The 14,628-nt window shown below is 38.6% G+C and overlaps 2 protein-coding genes across 2 annotated transcripts in view; both read left to right on the plus strand.

The window, feature by feature from the left end:
* Positions 1-836: 836 nt before the first annotated feature.
* On the plus strand, positions 837-6,541 carry slc25a17 (solute carrier family 25 member 17). The gene is made up of 9 exons (XM_024271295.2): positions 837-1,007; positions 1,568-1,628; positions 1,729-1,795; positions 1,894-2,045; positions 2,677-2,793; positions 2,877-3,025; positions 3,319-3,414; positions 3,537-3,622; positions 6,092-6,541. The coding sequence occupies exons 1-9, from the start codon at positions 951-953 to the stop codon at positions 6,243-6,245; spliced, it is 939 nt and encodes a 312-aa protein (XP_024127063.1). The 5' UTR covers positions 837-950; the 3' UTR covers positions 6,246-6,541.
* Positions 6,542-8,267: 1,726 nt separating this feature from the next.
* The window catches only part of znf598 (zinc finger protein 598), an 8,989-nt gene continuing 2,628 nt past the window's right edge, over positions 8,268-14,628 (plus strand). The window contains exons 1-9 of the mRNA XM_024272668.2: positions 8,268-8,569; positions 10,290-10,402; positions 10,914-11,043; positions 11,338-11,549; positions 11,639-11,856; positions 11,930-12,023; positions 12,121-12,314; positions 12,686-12,761; positions 13,229-14,106. Coding sequence (XP_024128436.1) covers positions 8,402-8,569; positions 10,290-10,402; positions 10,914-11,043; positions 11,338-11,549; positions 11,639-11,856; positions 11,930-12,023; positions 12,121-12,314; positions 12,686-12,761; positions 13,229-14,106 — 2,083 coding nt within the window. The 5' untranslated portion in view covers positions 8,268-8,401. The remainder of the gene's footprint in view (positions 8,570-10,289; positions 10,403-10,913; positions 11,044-11,337; positions 11,550-11,638; positions 11,857-11,929; positions 12,024-12,120; positions 12,315-12,685; positions 12,762-13,228; positions 14,107-14,628) is intronic.

A 14,628-nucleotide genomic window follows, 5' to 3' on the forward strand; every position in this document is an offset into this window, starting at 1 on the left:
TGAGTTTCAGGTCCGCTCCCTGCATTACCAGAGCAGGAGATGGTTCTGGCTGCTGGAGGGAGTCTGGTTGGAGAACTACACAATTACATTTAGAGTTTTTGCAGACTCAGCCAAACCTCTCTAACAAACGCTGAAGGTAATTAGATTGATGAAGCAAAATAAACAACATTATCTGCAAAAAGTCTAAATGTACTGCTATTGCAGTGAAAAATTACAAAACCAACCAATCAAAATATTTTTTGGACACTTTCAGGTTCATTGTGAAATTATTGTGTAATATAATAAAAAAATAATTGTTAAAAAATAGCTGGGGTTGTACTAAAAATAAATGTATCAAGCAGTATTACAAATAACTATTTTAAAGTTAAATTAGTAGAGTAAATGTTAAAGTACAAAAAATAAAATAAAAAAGGCCCCAGAGTTATGAACCAAAATAGTTAAATGGTGAAATGAAAATGATATATTTTTAATTCTATTTGAAACAATTTTAATTCTGAGTTGTTTAAATATATTTTTTTAAATCCTTCTTTAAAAATCATGATATATTACCTTGTGTTTTAAGGGAACTTTCACTGTTGAAGTTGAAGAAAAAACAATTTCACTAAGCTAATTTAGAAAACCTTTCCTGTATTTTGTATTCTAAGTTATGAATAATACAATAAAAACAAATTTTAAAATGTCAAACATTCATATTATATGTATAAAATATTGTCTGACATCCGCAAAAATGCAATATTTTGCTTGGAAAGCTTTACAAATATCGGTAGAAGCCCGCGTGCGCTCTAATGAAACTACATTACCCAGTGGACGAGGCCAAAGAAAGAGGAAGTGACGTTTCAAAAATAAAACTAGCAGCGGAAGAGGCCAGAGTACTACTGGAAACATTCGGACTGTACGATTTATGCTTGTTCTTCTTCAACTGGGACCCAGAAAATCAACAAACCGGGACGATGGCCTCCGAAGTTTTCTCGTATGAGAGTTTGGTTCATGCTGTAGCGGGAGCGATGGTGAGTTAGCATCAATTTGACTTAGAGTTCACTATAAATTCAATTGATTTATGGTAAAATGTTCAGTAAAACTTATGGGTATTTGTCTTTAAACTATACAAACTCACTCGTAATTAAAACCTGACACTCGAGTAAAACAATTTAATTTGTTTGAATTTTAAAAATTGTATCTTTGTTGCTTTTGTATTGTTTACTTTTTTCTCTCTAAACAATCTTTATTCAGAACATTCAGATGACATACAGTTAAGACCAATAAACTGTTTCAAAATAAAAGCCAGAGTAGGGTTACAAAAGATAAAATAACTATCAAAATAAAACTAAGTTTCTGTTAATCTATAAAGCTTAGACAGTTTTAAACTGCTTTTATGTTAGTACTGGAAGTAATTGTGTGTAAATAATGTCTGATTTGTGCATTTATTTCAAATAATTTTTTAAGTTTTATTTTATTACAGTTATAGCTTATTTTCTCTTTGCTGTTTGAACACCATGTGCTCATTTTTTTCCAAAAATTGCATTTCTTCTAAATTTCGAGAAGTAAAATCATTTCATCCTTGCTTTAGGGAAGTGTGACTGCAATGACGGTATTTTTCCCTCTTGACACTGCCAGACTGCGACTTCAGGGTAAGGAGCAGTAGAAATTTCGCACAGACCAGAAACCATTTTTGTTTTAGTTGAGACGGTATACTTTCATGATAACAGCTTGTTTGTTGCTTTTATTTAGTGGATGAAAACAGGAAAGCCAAATCAACACCAGCTATTCTGGCAGACATAGTCAGAGAAGAAGGATTGTGAGTAAAATGTTGTTCCTTGTGTGTCATTCTCATTTAAGATATGTTTTTGAATCTAAAAATACAGATTATTCAAAAAGTGTCTGTTTTTTCTGCAGGCTAGCGCCCTACAGAGGCTGGTTCCCTGTCATCTGCAGCCTGTGTTGCTCCAACTTTGTCTACTTCTATTGCTATCACTGCCTCAAAGCGAGCCTGCTGAAGGGAAGGCCGTCATCGTCCAGCACTGACCTGATCACAGGCATTGCTGCAGGTGAGACGCCCGCTGACCAAATACTAAAAAATACGCCACTCCATTTAATCTTGGAGTCTCAGTTCGAATTCCCTCACACTACTTGGTGCACACATAGAGCACTATAGTGCGTTTGCCATTTTTCGGGGGTGTCCAAATTTATTTCCCATAAGTCTCTGCAAAAAACCAGTATGCATCAATGCTCATTAGACCACAATGCATTGCTTTAAACGATATATGTCACTTGGAAAAAAAAAATTAGCTTAAATCTATTTTTTATAAATGATCCAAATTTCCTCTATCACAACACAGTGGGTTCATAAATTGTCTTTGTAAAAGGTTCATATATAAAAGGTTTTTATTCTTAAAAAATTGATCTATCATCATATTTGCTGTTTTTTAAAAAAGTATTGGGTATGTATCCAAATTGCATTACATCCAAGGCACTGGATAGTCCAACACCATATAATTTTTTAGGGAGTAGCGAGGTGAATTTACCATTTGTCCTTTGTTTTTATGCCTTTCTGACCTAAATACATAACATTTAAAGTGCATTTTGTGTACTTTTAAGAGTCATTGTCATGTAATCAGAACATGTTCACCCAGAAGTTACTGTGAGTCGCCAAACTGGAAGATGATGTTATCTCTGCAGGCGTAGTGAATGTTCTGGTCACAACCCCACTGTGGGTGGTGAACACTAGGCTCAAACTTCAGGGTTCCAAGTTTCACAACGCAGATATCCGGCCCACCAACTACTCTGGAATTCTGGGTGAGAAGTTGTTTATTAGACTAGTTTCTTTTAAGTTTTTCTTTTTTTAATTCACACATTTCTCAATCTCCACTGTTGTCCAGATGCATTTGCACAAATCATCCGAGGAGAGGGCGTTGGAGCGCTGTGGAACGGCACCTTCCCATCTTTGCTCCTGGTGTTGAACCCCGCCATCCAGTTCATGATTTACGAAACTCTGAAGAGGTGGCTCAGAAGAGAGGTTCCCAGGGAGGTAAGTGGGATAAACTGATTAGAGCATTCAGAGGTTTTCTGGATAAAAAGAGAGAATATTCACAAAACACACATCACTTGAGTGGATCTGAAGCAGAAGTTTATGGTTATTCTTTGAATGTATGGAGCCATTTTTGTGGTACACTAGAACACCACAGGTAAAACATAGTAGTCCTTGACTGTCATGGGGTTACAGTTATGAGGAAAGGTGTGTTGCTTAAAGGTGTGTTAGCAGTTATTTGTAGTATTTGAATCACCCACTTCAGATAAAATCTCCTTTTGTTTTGCCCAAAGCTTTCATCCCTGGAAGTTTTTGTAATCGGTGCTATTGCCAAAGCTGTTTCCACCACTGTGACATATCCACTACAGACTATACAGTCCATTCTGAGGGTGAGTTCTATATGCATGTCTTCGTGCCAAAATAAAAAAAAAGGATTTTACTAAAACTTTTATAACCCCATATTTTTTCTTAAATTGTTGTTTTTTTTTTCTTGCTGTGCTGTTTTTAATAGTTTGGTCAGTGCGGCACACCCACAGAAAAATCCAAACTACTGTCCAGTTTGAGGACCATCAAGAGTCTTCTGGTCAACAGAGCAAGGTGGGATTTCTCAAATCAGACTGTTATATAGATTTCATTGTTTTTTCAGTTGTGAAGTTTAAAAGGAAACTGAAAAAAACTAAGATGAAAGTTGTGTAACCGTTGTGAGAACTTGCATCTGTAAGGAATTTCTCAGGAAATGTGAATATAGGTAGGGCTAATGGTTTCTGGCTTGCTGCCCAGATATTTTTTTTCCAGACGTTGACTTTTATGTTTTTAAGAACAGCCCAAATAATATAAATTTAAAATAAAAGAATTCCACTCTCGCCCTCCGCGGGTGGTTTCTCATCCAAGCTCGGGACCTCTACCAGAGGCCTGGGAGCTTGAGGGTCCTGCAGTATCTTAGTTGTTCCTAGCACTGCGCTTTTCTGGACTGAGATGTCTGAGGTCTTTCCAAGGATCCACTCCGCCAGTTTGGAGGTTACAGCCCCGAGTGCTCCAATTACCACAGGCACAACCTTCTAAGCTTTCTTTCATGTTCCTTCATCTTGATATTACCATTCCTTGCTACTGTCACATCCATCAAATTTATGTCCATTTACACTACCATTCAAAAGTTTAAGGTTACTTGGAAAATTTCCAATTTTTGATAGAAAAGCACAATTTATTTAATGAATATAACTTAAAACTAATCAGAAATACACTACGCATTATTAAAGTGCTAAATCATTGAAAAAGGACCATTCTAGCTGCAAATGTCAACATTTTAATGTATTATCTACACAGGTCATTTCAGCAGCTATCCCTCCAGTGTTCTAATGATTGAATGTGTTTGCTCACTGTGTCAGAGGGCTAACAGGGGATTAGAAAACCTTTGTACAATCATGTTAGCACAGCTGAAAACAGTTTGGCTGCTTAGAAAAGCTATCAAACTCGATAACCTTTGAGTAGGTTGAGTATCTGGAGAACCACATTTATTAGGTCAATTAAATACTCAAAATGGCCAGAAAAATAGAACTTTCATGTGAAAATCCTCAGTTTATTGTTGTTCTTACATACGAAAGGTATTCCATGTGAGAAATTGCCAAGACCGGTGTGTACTACTTTCTTTAGAGAACAGCACAAACAGGCTCTAACCAGAGTAGAAATGGGAGGCTCCGCTGCACAACTGAGCAGGGAGATAAGTACATTAGAGTCTCCAGTTTGAAAAATAGACATCTCGCAGGTCCTCAACTTGCAGCTTCATTAAGTAAAATCCCAGTGTCCACATCTGCAATGGAGAGATGACTTCACAGTCCTGGTTTTCAGGGCAGAGTGGCAAAAAAAAGCCTTATCTGAGACTGGCCAACAAAACAAGAATATTAATATAGGCAAAAGAACACAGATATTGGACAGAGGAAGATTGGAAACAAGGGATATGGACAGAGAAATCAAAGTTTGAGGTGTTTGGATCACACAGAAGAAAATTTGAAAAGATGCTAGAACAGTGCCTGATATCATCTGTCAAGCAAGGTGAGGATAACATGACGGTCAGTCATGTTATCCTGGTGCTGGTAAAGTGGGAGATTTGTTCAGGGTAAAGGGGGCTTTAAATAAGGAAGTCTATCATAGTACTTGATTGGAGACAATTTCATCTTACAACAGGACAATGGCCCAATGCACACCTCCAAACGGTGCAAGAAATATTTAGAGAAGCTGGCAGCTGGTTTTGGCAGCTGTAATGGAGAGCCCCATGTAGTGACCAGATCTAAACCCTTTGAGCCGTTGTGTGAGCAGTTTGACCGTATGGTTTGATAGAAGTGCCAATCCAACTTGTGGGAGGGGCTTCTAAAAGGGTGGGGTCAGATTTCTCCATATTATTTCAACAAACTAACAGCTAGTATATCAAGTCTGCAATGCTGGAATTGCTGCAAATTTGACAAAAGAAAAGTTTGAAGGAAAAAATATTATTTTAAATAAATATTATGTCTAAACATGTCAATTTCTTGACTATATTTTCTATTAATTGTAAATAAAAGTAGGACTTTTCATGGAAAACCAAAGAGTATTCAATCTGAATCATATGTGCTATTCAAAACACTTTTTATATTACAAAAAGTGCTGAGAGGAATGACATTAGACTCCTGAATTTCAGTCTGTAAGGTGTTCCAGGCAGAAGATGTACCAGAACTAAAAGCTACAAGTTGGGACAAGATCAAGAGAATTTTGTAGACCAGAGGCATCTAGTGAAAAAACCTTCAAATGCTCATAGGAGTCTGCTCTACTCTGGCGTTCTGCTCACAGGGATGAGTGGGAAGACTACAGCCTGTAACAAACCTCAGCAGACAATGAAACACAGGCTTTAGAGATTGAGGGCATTTTGTAAAGAGCTGTCCTTCTTCTTTTTACTTTTATATTTTCAACCTCACTGTATTTGACTCATAAGTGTAACAAAATATGACATTCAACTTTCACTTCTTGTTATCAAACAGCTTCAATTACTTCAGTTGAATGTGTTTTTTCTGCTCTATTACTTACTTTCTTGTGTAGAAAGCACGGCATGCTGGGAATATTTAAAGGCTTGGAAGCCAAACTGCTGCAGACGGTCCTGACTGCTGCTCTCATGTTTCTTCTCTACGAGAAAATCGTCAGCCTCACCTTCAGAGTCATGGGACTCGGCAACAGCCACCTCAGGAAACGCTAGCCGTTGGGACACTGCAGTCCTGGACACTGGACCGCTTAAGGAAAACTGGGATGAATGCTGTCAGTCATCTGCGTGAAGGCCCTGTGATTGGAATTCTAATACTGTGGTTCTAAAAGTAAAAAACACTGTTTTTTTAAGTGTGCTTATCCTTTATTATTGAGTTGATTTTAATTTTTATGAAAAATGTCTCGTACTTATCAAAAAAAGCACCTTTAGCTTCTGCAATTTCATTGCTGGACTGTTTCCACTACAAACAACCTTGATTAAAGAAAAATATACATGATTACAATAAAAAATAGTAATTGTTTCCTTCTTTTTATCCCTCTTGCAGCATCAGTCCTCTTCTTATAGGATATTAATGCACAAATGTGATCATTGTTATTTGAAGATCCTGGAGAAAAATGGCTTGAATACAACTGAATTAGTTGTAACAATTGACTAAAATCAGCTTTTGGATTGATCTTTAATATCTGACAAGTTGTGTTTGTAAAACAGCAAACTAAGACTTAAACAGTTTTACATTGTCTGAAAGTAAGTTTATTTTAAATTTAGATTAAATATAGTTGCTTCCTAGGAAAGCAAACACTGCATTACTAATTTGAACATAAAAATCCCTGTCTATAAGGAATGACTTGGTGATTTGTTACAAAAAAAAAAGATTTATTTTTCAAATTCTCTTACTCCCAAGAAATACATTTTACAGTCAGATTAGGCTGCCACCTGTAGGACATGCAGTAAAGCTGCAACTGCACATAGTCTCCAGGTGTGTTTGCATCTTCTGATATAAACTGGTTTCTGAAGAAAATTTGGTTAACAGATGAGCACTTTACAAGTTTGCATGTACACATTCATCTGATTTTCCACTACCTGGAAAGGACATCTTAACACTTCATCCAGCTGCTCCTGTCTTACAAGTTAAGAGGATCACTTTTTAATCTGTCGTAAAAGCATCCCTGGTGATCTTTTAGTTATGATTATGCCGTTTTTTTTTACTTTTGTTTTCTGCAAACGTGCATGCGTGGGTTTTCACTGGGGACTCCGGCTTCCTCCCACTCCCCAAAAACATGCTTCATAGGTTAATTGGTCACTCTAAATTGCCCCTAGGTGTGAATGTGAGAGTGCATGTGTGTGCGATTGAGGCCCTGCGACAGACTGGCAACCTGTCCAGCAGCCGGGTTAGGCTCCGGCACCCCTGCGACCCCGGAAGGGACGAAGCGGTCAAGAAGATGAATGAATGAATGAGTTTCTGCAAAGCAGCAGTAGTTCATTAGAAAGTCACCTCTGAGTTGTGGCTGGTAATGTTGGTGCGGAATGAGCCTGCACTCATTTCCCATTATCCCTTTGTTTGTTCTCTCTCCATCTAGTGTAAAACCCCTCGTACCTGCAACCTAACATTAGTGGTGCAACAAAAAGGGTGAGCAATAATAATATATGAAATTGATATATTTTTCTCCCACTGAAAGCATCAGAATGGAGCGGAGCAGGTAGCTTGTGGCTTACCATAGCATCTACATCACAGCTGAAAGCTTTTTTCATCTGCTCCTGATTCACAATGAATTGCCTAAAGAATCAATTAAAAATGAAATTTAACCATTAATTTTCTTTATACATGTCATCTGTTATGTGGAAAATAGTACAAGAATATGTTTAAAAAATAAACACAAATTCCATTGGATTGGGTCTTAAAATTCTTGCCAACTAAAATACCACTAGGATCTGAAAATAATCAACACTATATATATATATATATAATTTTAAAGCAAAATCACTTTTAAAATTTGTTTAAAAATATGATGTATTATTTTACATAAAATATACCATTATGAAGCCACGTATTTTTTCTTAGATTAATAATCCTAAGAGTAAAAAAGAAACACGTGAGCGTTTTCAAACCCCTCCGTCAGCAAACACCGGGCGGCACACCATACTTCACACGTGGATCAGTCGAGATATTTTTGTGGATCTCTAACGATAGGATGGGGTTAAGCAAGATCCAGTGTCTTGTAGTTTGCTCAATCCGCATGATTTATAAATCGTCTAAGCTCCGGCCCGTACGCGACGCGTCAGCCGGTGATAGTTCACGCTTTCGTTGTTACGTAAGCGTTTCATCGGCTGTGGACTTCCTAAATCGTTGAGTTGTGCCTTTTCCCCTCAACATGGATTCAACTAAAGACCCAGAGAAGACATGTGTCTTGTGTTGTCAAGACGTCGAAATCTTCGCTTTGGGAAAATGTGATCACCCGGTTTGCTATCGTTGCTCCACGAAGATGAGAGTGCTATGCGACCAGAAATACTGCGCTGTGTGCCGGGAGGAGCTCGACAAGGTGCGGGTTTCCCTTCTACTGTAACCCGAGGTCCGAGTGTGGTTAAGCTAGGCAGGCCGTACAGCTGAGCAGTGTCTTTTTTAATGGGAAAGCACGTATGTAGCATGTGTTAGGTGTTAGCCTCTGCTAAAACATTGTAATTTTAACGGACCAAAAAAATGGCGGTCCATGCTCCAAACTGACATTTTTTATCTTCGTAGTCTTTTAGCCAAACAAGCTAATGCTAGCATAATCTTCCTATGTATTGTAGGTCCATTATTAGACATATTATAGTCCACAAAACTAACTGGCGTAATTGGCTATACTTTATCTAATAAGTACATTAAAACGTCTACTAATTTTCTAACTAATATGGTTTAATTTTTTTAAGTATGCTGCGAAGCTAGCTAGGTTTTCACAGCACACAAAACTGACAGCGTCCTTTCATTCCACTTTGCCACATTTATTTAGAGATTGAAAGTATATTATAGATAAGACACAAAGACTTTTAAAATAAAACTGTATTTTATTATCGCGTCGGTAAAATAGACTGTTTTTTTCCCCATTACTTTTCACGCATGTCTACAAATTTGGAAAGACTTTTAATTTGTCAGGAATTGTAACTTCCGGTTAGTGATTATGATTTCTTGCAGCTGGTAGCTTATCTGGGCTCCCACTGTCAGCTGTTTGAGAATAGTGTGAGCCACATGTGCTCTTTAGGGAAGTCATCATGTGCAAGTACATATAAAATTACATGCTCAAATAATATGTACAAGGACTATTCTATATAGCTATATAAATGTGTAATAACTAGGCACCATATAGTTGCAAATTATTTTTACTTCACTTAACCAAAACCCATGGTAATCAACTATCAGGTGATTTCTGGGTCAGATTAAGTTTATAATTCAGTCTACACTGATTTTTTAAATTTCTTTATTTTATATTACAAGACTGAAAGGAAATTATCTTTAAAAGCAGTCTGGTTTACAGACCTAAACCTGCACATTAAAAGAAAAACATATTAAATCCCACACAATTTTGTTTAAAATATAATGCCATCAGCTATAAAGCTAAATCTTGAGCAAAATTGGATGAGCCATTTGGTTTAATATTCATGTATCAAAGTCCAACATAGAATGATAATATTCTACATTCCCAATCTTAATCCTGTTTAATGCGCTAAACTTGTGATTAAAAATCCAACAAATCTTATTCTGCTTTTAAAGGGTCTTTATCACATTATTCTAAGCCTTTCAGAGCAAACTACCCATATGTATGATATTGCATTACCTTTGGTACAATAAAGAACACATTTTTTTTATGAAACATGATCTTTTTTCATGAGCTCCTTTTCCAACTGGGAGGTGAGATGACTCGATCTCTGAGGCACTGCCCTTCGCTCTTTGTGGGTACCGCCCATTTCATGACATCATGTTTAAAATTAAACAAAATTTAAAAACAAGAATTAAATCGTTTTGCCCATCACAGAGAAAGCATGGGTTTGTGCCAGCCTGAGGACGTGGTTTTAGAGGAATACTCTGAGAAAAATACAATTTTTGGAGTGTTTTTTTTTTTTGGTGTAGAATTAACATTATGATACACTTAAACGCTCAAAAATAGTTGGGTTGGGATGACACAGTCCCTTAAACATAAGAAGAACAATATGTTGCCCACAATGAAGGATTTCTAATGTTTGTTAAACATTACCCCTCCTTTAACGTGTCTCTTTGTGCCACAGGTGGTGTTTGTGAAAAAACTGGAGACTTTTCAGTCTCTACCTTATCAGAATTTCCGATGTGAGAAGAGACATGACATTTATTTTGGGGATGAGAAGATATATTCACAGTTCAGGTATGAAATGACTCTTGTTTATTGAGGGAATTTATTTTTTCTTGATGGACTAACCAACTTTTCTCAGGCGTTTCTTGAAAATGTAGTACTTAGTAAATCAGCCGATGCTCTATTCTCATAATTTGATCCTAGTCAGATCTTCTTCCTACATGATAGGACTGGGTTTAAAAATGTGAAAATTAAATAAAATTGTACTTAAAAATGATTGATTCATCAAATCTTTGCATACATTTTTCTTTTCTTTATTTGTTTTTTTAAAGACAATACTTGCTTTGTGTTAGCTTTAGGCTTAACCGATAGTAAGTTAGTTAATGAAAATTCCACCTTTCTGTTTCTAATGTTGTGAAGACCACTAAATATTCATATTTCATGTCCCTTTTGATTAGCTCCAGATTTTATTAACTGATATATCAAAGCTTCTCTACTACTAGTCAGCTGTTTTAGGTTTAGGTTTTACCTCTTTATATCATAACAGAAGTATTTCTCTTGTTATCTGCTTCCCAAAAATCAGGCGTCTGATGTTGTCAGAATGCCCCCGCTGTCCTGAGGCCAAGATCTTCTGTACGTTTGAAGATCTGGAGCAGCACATGAGGAAGCAGCATGAGCTGTTTTGCTGCAAACTCTGCACAAAACACCTTAAGGTAAAATTCCACCAGATCACTTAAAGAGGAAAATGTTTGGTTAGTTTTTACATCTTTGGGAAACATTTTTATTTTTACAAAACCTTAGAACATCATAGTTTGACGACTTGGTTTTGCAACATTCTTATAATCACAAGTCATTTTCACCAAACATAGCTTTAGATTTGCAGGAAATTGTAAAATATTTGAATTAGAAAAAACTCCTAAAAGTCTGTTTTTTCTTCATCTTTAAAAGTCTGTTCTTATTTTTTAATCTTCAATTGTTCAGTCAAGAATTCTCTGATTTCCCATCAGATCTTTTCCCACGAGCGGAAGTGGTACAATCGCAAGGAGCTCGCTCGCCACAGAGCTCACGGCGACCCAGACGACACCAGCCACCGAGGACACCCGCTCTGCAAGTTCTGTGACGACCGTTACCTCGATAACGACGAGCTGCTGAAGCATCTGCGCAGGGACCATTATTTCTGCCATTTCTGTGATGCAGACGGTTCTCAGGAATATTACAGGTTTTTATTTAAAAAAAAAAAAAGCTTTTTTCTCCTCTAGGTAATTTTATTCATTCTAAATTACTTCTTTTTTTTTTTCTTATCCACAGTGACTATCAGTATCTGAGCGAACACTTCCGAGAGAGTCACTATCTGTGTGAGGAAGGTCGCTGCGCCACAGAACAGTTTACCCACGCATTCCGCTCTGAGATCGACTACAAGGCCCACAAGGCCGCAGCGCACAGCAAGAACAGAGCAGAGGCGCGACAGAACCGCCAAATCGAGCTGCAGTTCAACTATGCCCCGAGACAACAAAGGAGGAATGAAGGTTGGTCGCCACGCCACCGTCATGTGTTACTAAAGCGTCTCAATAGAGGTGAGTAACGAGAGAATCCGTGCAGGTATGGTGACAGGCGAGGACTATGAGGAAATGCGGCAGCATCGTGGAGGAAGAGGAAGGCCGCCAGGAGGACAGAAGAGCTGGAGGTACTCCAGGTGAGTTCAAACGACCAGTTCTGTCATTCTGTTTTACTCGTCACCTTTTAGTCACATTTCTGCAGTTGTTTGACTTTTTGTTTATTTCTCTGAGCAGAGAAAGGGAAGAGGAGGACAGGCAGGTGGAGGCAGCTCTGAGAGCCTCCATGGCGATGCGAAGGCAGGCGGAGAGAGCTGCAGTGCAGGAGAGGAGCACTCCCAAACACAGCAGGGAGGAGCGGACCGACAGAACAGAACCAGAAGAGCCCAAAAACAACACTGCACACAACAAGACGGTTAACAGACCTCCAGGTAAAATAAAAGGAGGATAAAATTCCTACTTTGTTTTAAGTTTAAATTTTATATTATCTCATTTTAAATTAAAACATACAAAGGAGTATTGGGGTCAATTTATCAAAAAATAATAAATTAGGACTTTAAATCTTGTAAATTTACGAGAAATAAATGTTACTGTTAAATTATGAGAATTAAGTAGTATATTTATAACTTTAAAAGTCACAGGCTAAATTGATGACTTTTTTCTTGTAAATTTACATCTTTTAAAGTCGTGACTTTTTTACTTTTAATCTCGTAATATTGCTTTTTCTTTTTTTTTGGATGGCCCTAATACTCTATCGTAGAAAACACACCACTGTTCCAACTTTTGTCTCTTTTTTTGATAGTGAAAACATTGAAAAGCTCCAATCCAGGTGATGAAGACGAGTTTCCAGCTTTAGGAGCTACAGCATTAATCCCCAGGTAACCTGTAGACCCACTCTGGTGAAAATGTTCTTTTTAACACGTTCTTGTGGCATTTTTCAGATGCTGGAAAGAAAATTAAGCTTGAAAATAAATTTCAGAGTTTTTTTTCTTCTCAAATCTCTGTGAATTAGGAATAGATGAAAATATAACGTATGAAACGGAGCGTATTTGGGATGTAAAAAATACACTGGGCCGGTCACAAGCTCCCTGCTTTGCCCCATTGTGACAAATAGATCCATGTATGTCTTTGTTTCCTCATCCGAGCTGGAATCTGGCTCAAAACTCTACGAACGAATAGCTCTAATATTGGTCACTTTTTTTAATTGCTCTGGTAATGTTGGGTTGGGACTGTAAGCTAGCGGGAGAGCGCATAAATGGAGCGCTCTCAGCGACGGTCCCGCCCACAGCGAAGAGGTCAATTTCTCTTTGTGCAAAAATGTAAAAGTATTTTTTTTACCTCCCAGTGTGAAGCCTGCTCCTGTAGGAGGTGCTGCAGCCCTGAAGGAGGAGGAGTTCCCCAGTCTCTCTGCTGCTGCTGCTGCTGTCACAACCCCGATGACCCCCGCCTACTGCGCCCAGCCCAGGAAGACTTCCTCTTTCCAAGAGGAGGATTTTCCTGCTCTTATTCCCAAAGTCCGACCCCGCAAACCTGCAGCAAACACAACTTCTGCGTGGTCCAGCCATACAGCCGTAGCTCCACCCGTCTCTCATCCTCCGCCTGCCTCCAGACCCGCGCCCCCCGTCTCATCAGCACCGTCCGGCCCTCAGCTCCTCTCTTCATCAAGCTCTGTATCGTCACGCAAGAAAAAGAAAGTCGGCGAGAACATGAAAGCGGTGCCTCGCCATTCTCCTTCTCTCTCTGACGATGAGAGCGGCGGGATGACGCAGCAGGAGTTCCGCTCGGTGCCCACTATGTTGGATATCTCCTCGCTCCTCACCGTCAAAACCGACAGCAACAAGTCTTCGACTGTCCCCGCCCCCCTTTCAAACACCACTCCCAGCGCAGACTCCCCTGCACCCAAAAACAGCAAGAAGAAAAAGCAGAAGAACGCAGCAGCTGCCTCCACGTCTGCGTCCACAGCTCCAGGCGTGACCACTGCCGTAAATCCGATCTCCGTGGAGACGACCGCGCAGAAGGAAAACGTCCCAGAGAAAACCCGGAACAAGCCCAACTCCAGCGCTACAGCCCCGGCAGAGATGAACAGATTAGCAAATGGATATCCTGATCCGCCTCAGAGTGTCGGCAAAGACCCCCCACTGCTAATCCCAGTCTCCAGCACAGAACCCCCCCCAGACCAGGAGGAGGAATTCCCAGCTCTGATGACGAAGAAACCACCTCCAGGTTAGCTTCACGTCTTTACATCATTTCATCATTGGCTGCTTATTCTTCAACATATTTGGGTATAAAAATATAATTTAAGCCAGGGGTCCCCCAGCCCCCATGTTGTGGACTGGTACCGTTCCGTGGGACAGTTTGTACCGAAAATAGAGGAAAAAGAAAACAACACTTTTTGTTTTATTAATAATCTGATTCTGCAGAAAGTTTTAGTTTTAAAAACAAAATTTTCTCCCATCACATCCGACTCATTCTTGACCCATGTCAAGTCACTCGGTCACGTGTCAGAAATACATCCACTACTTCTTAAAGTGGCTGCTCCAACTACTACATTTAAATCCCCAACCTAGCAAGGTTAACAAAAAACAAACGTATTTGGAAAGTTTCTTTTAGCAGAAAAAAGTCGTTGAGGAAACAGAAGAGACTTTGATTTCAAAATAAAAGAAAGATTCATTTAACAGACAAAAACTTTTTTCTCCTGAAATGGATTTATTCCAACAGTTGTTCCGACACACCTTAATAAGAATA

This window comes from Oryzias melastigma, linkage group LG8 (assembly GCF_002922805.2).
Source record: "Oryzias melastigma strain HK-1 linkage group LG8, ASM292280v2, whole genome shotgun sequence".
NCBI classification, from domain to species: Eukaryota; Metazoa; Chordata; class Actinopteri; order Beloniformes; family Adrianichthyidae; genus Oryzias; species Oryzias melastigma.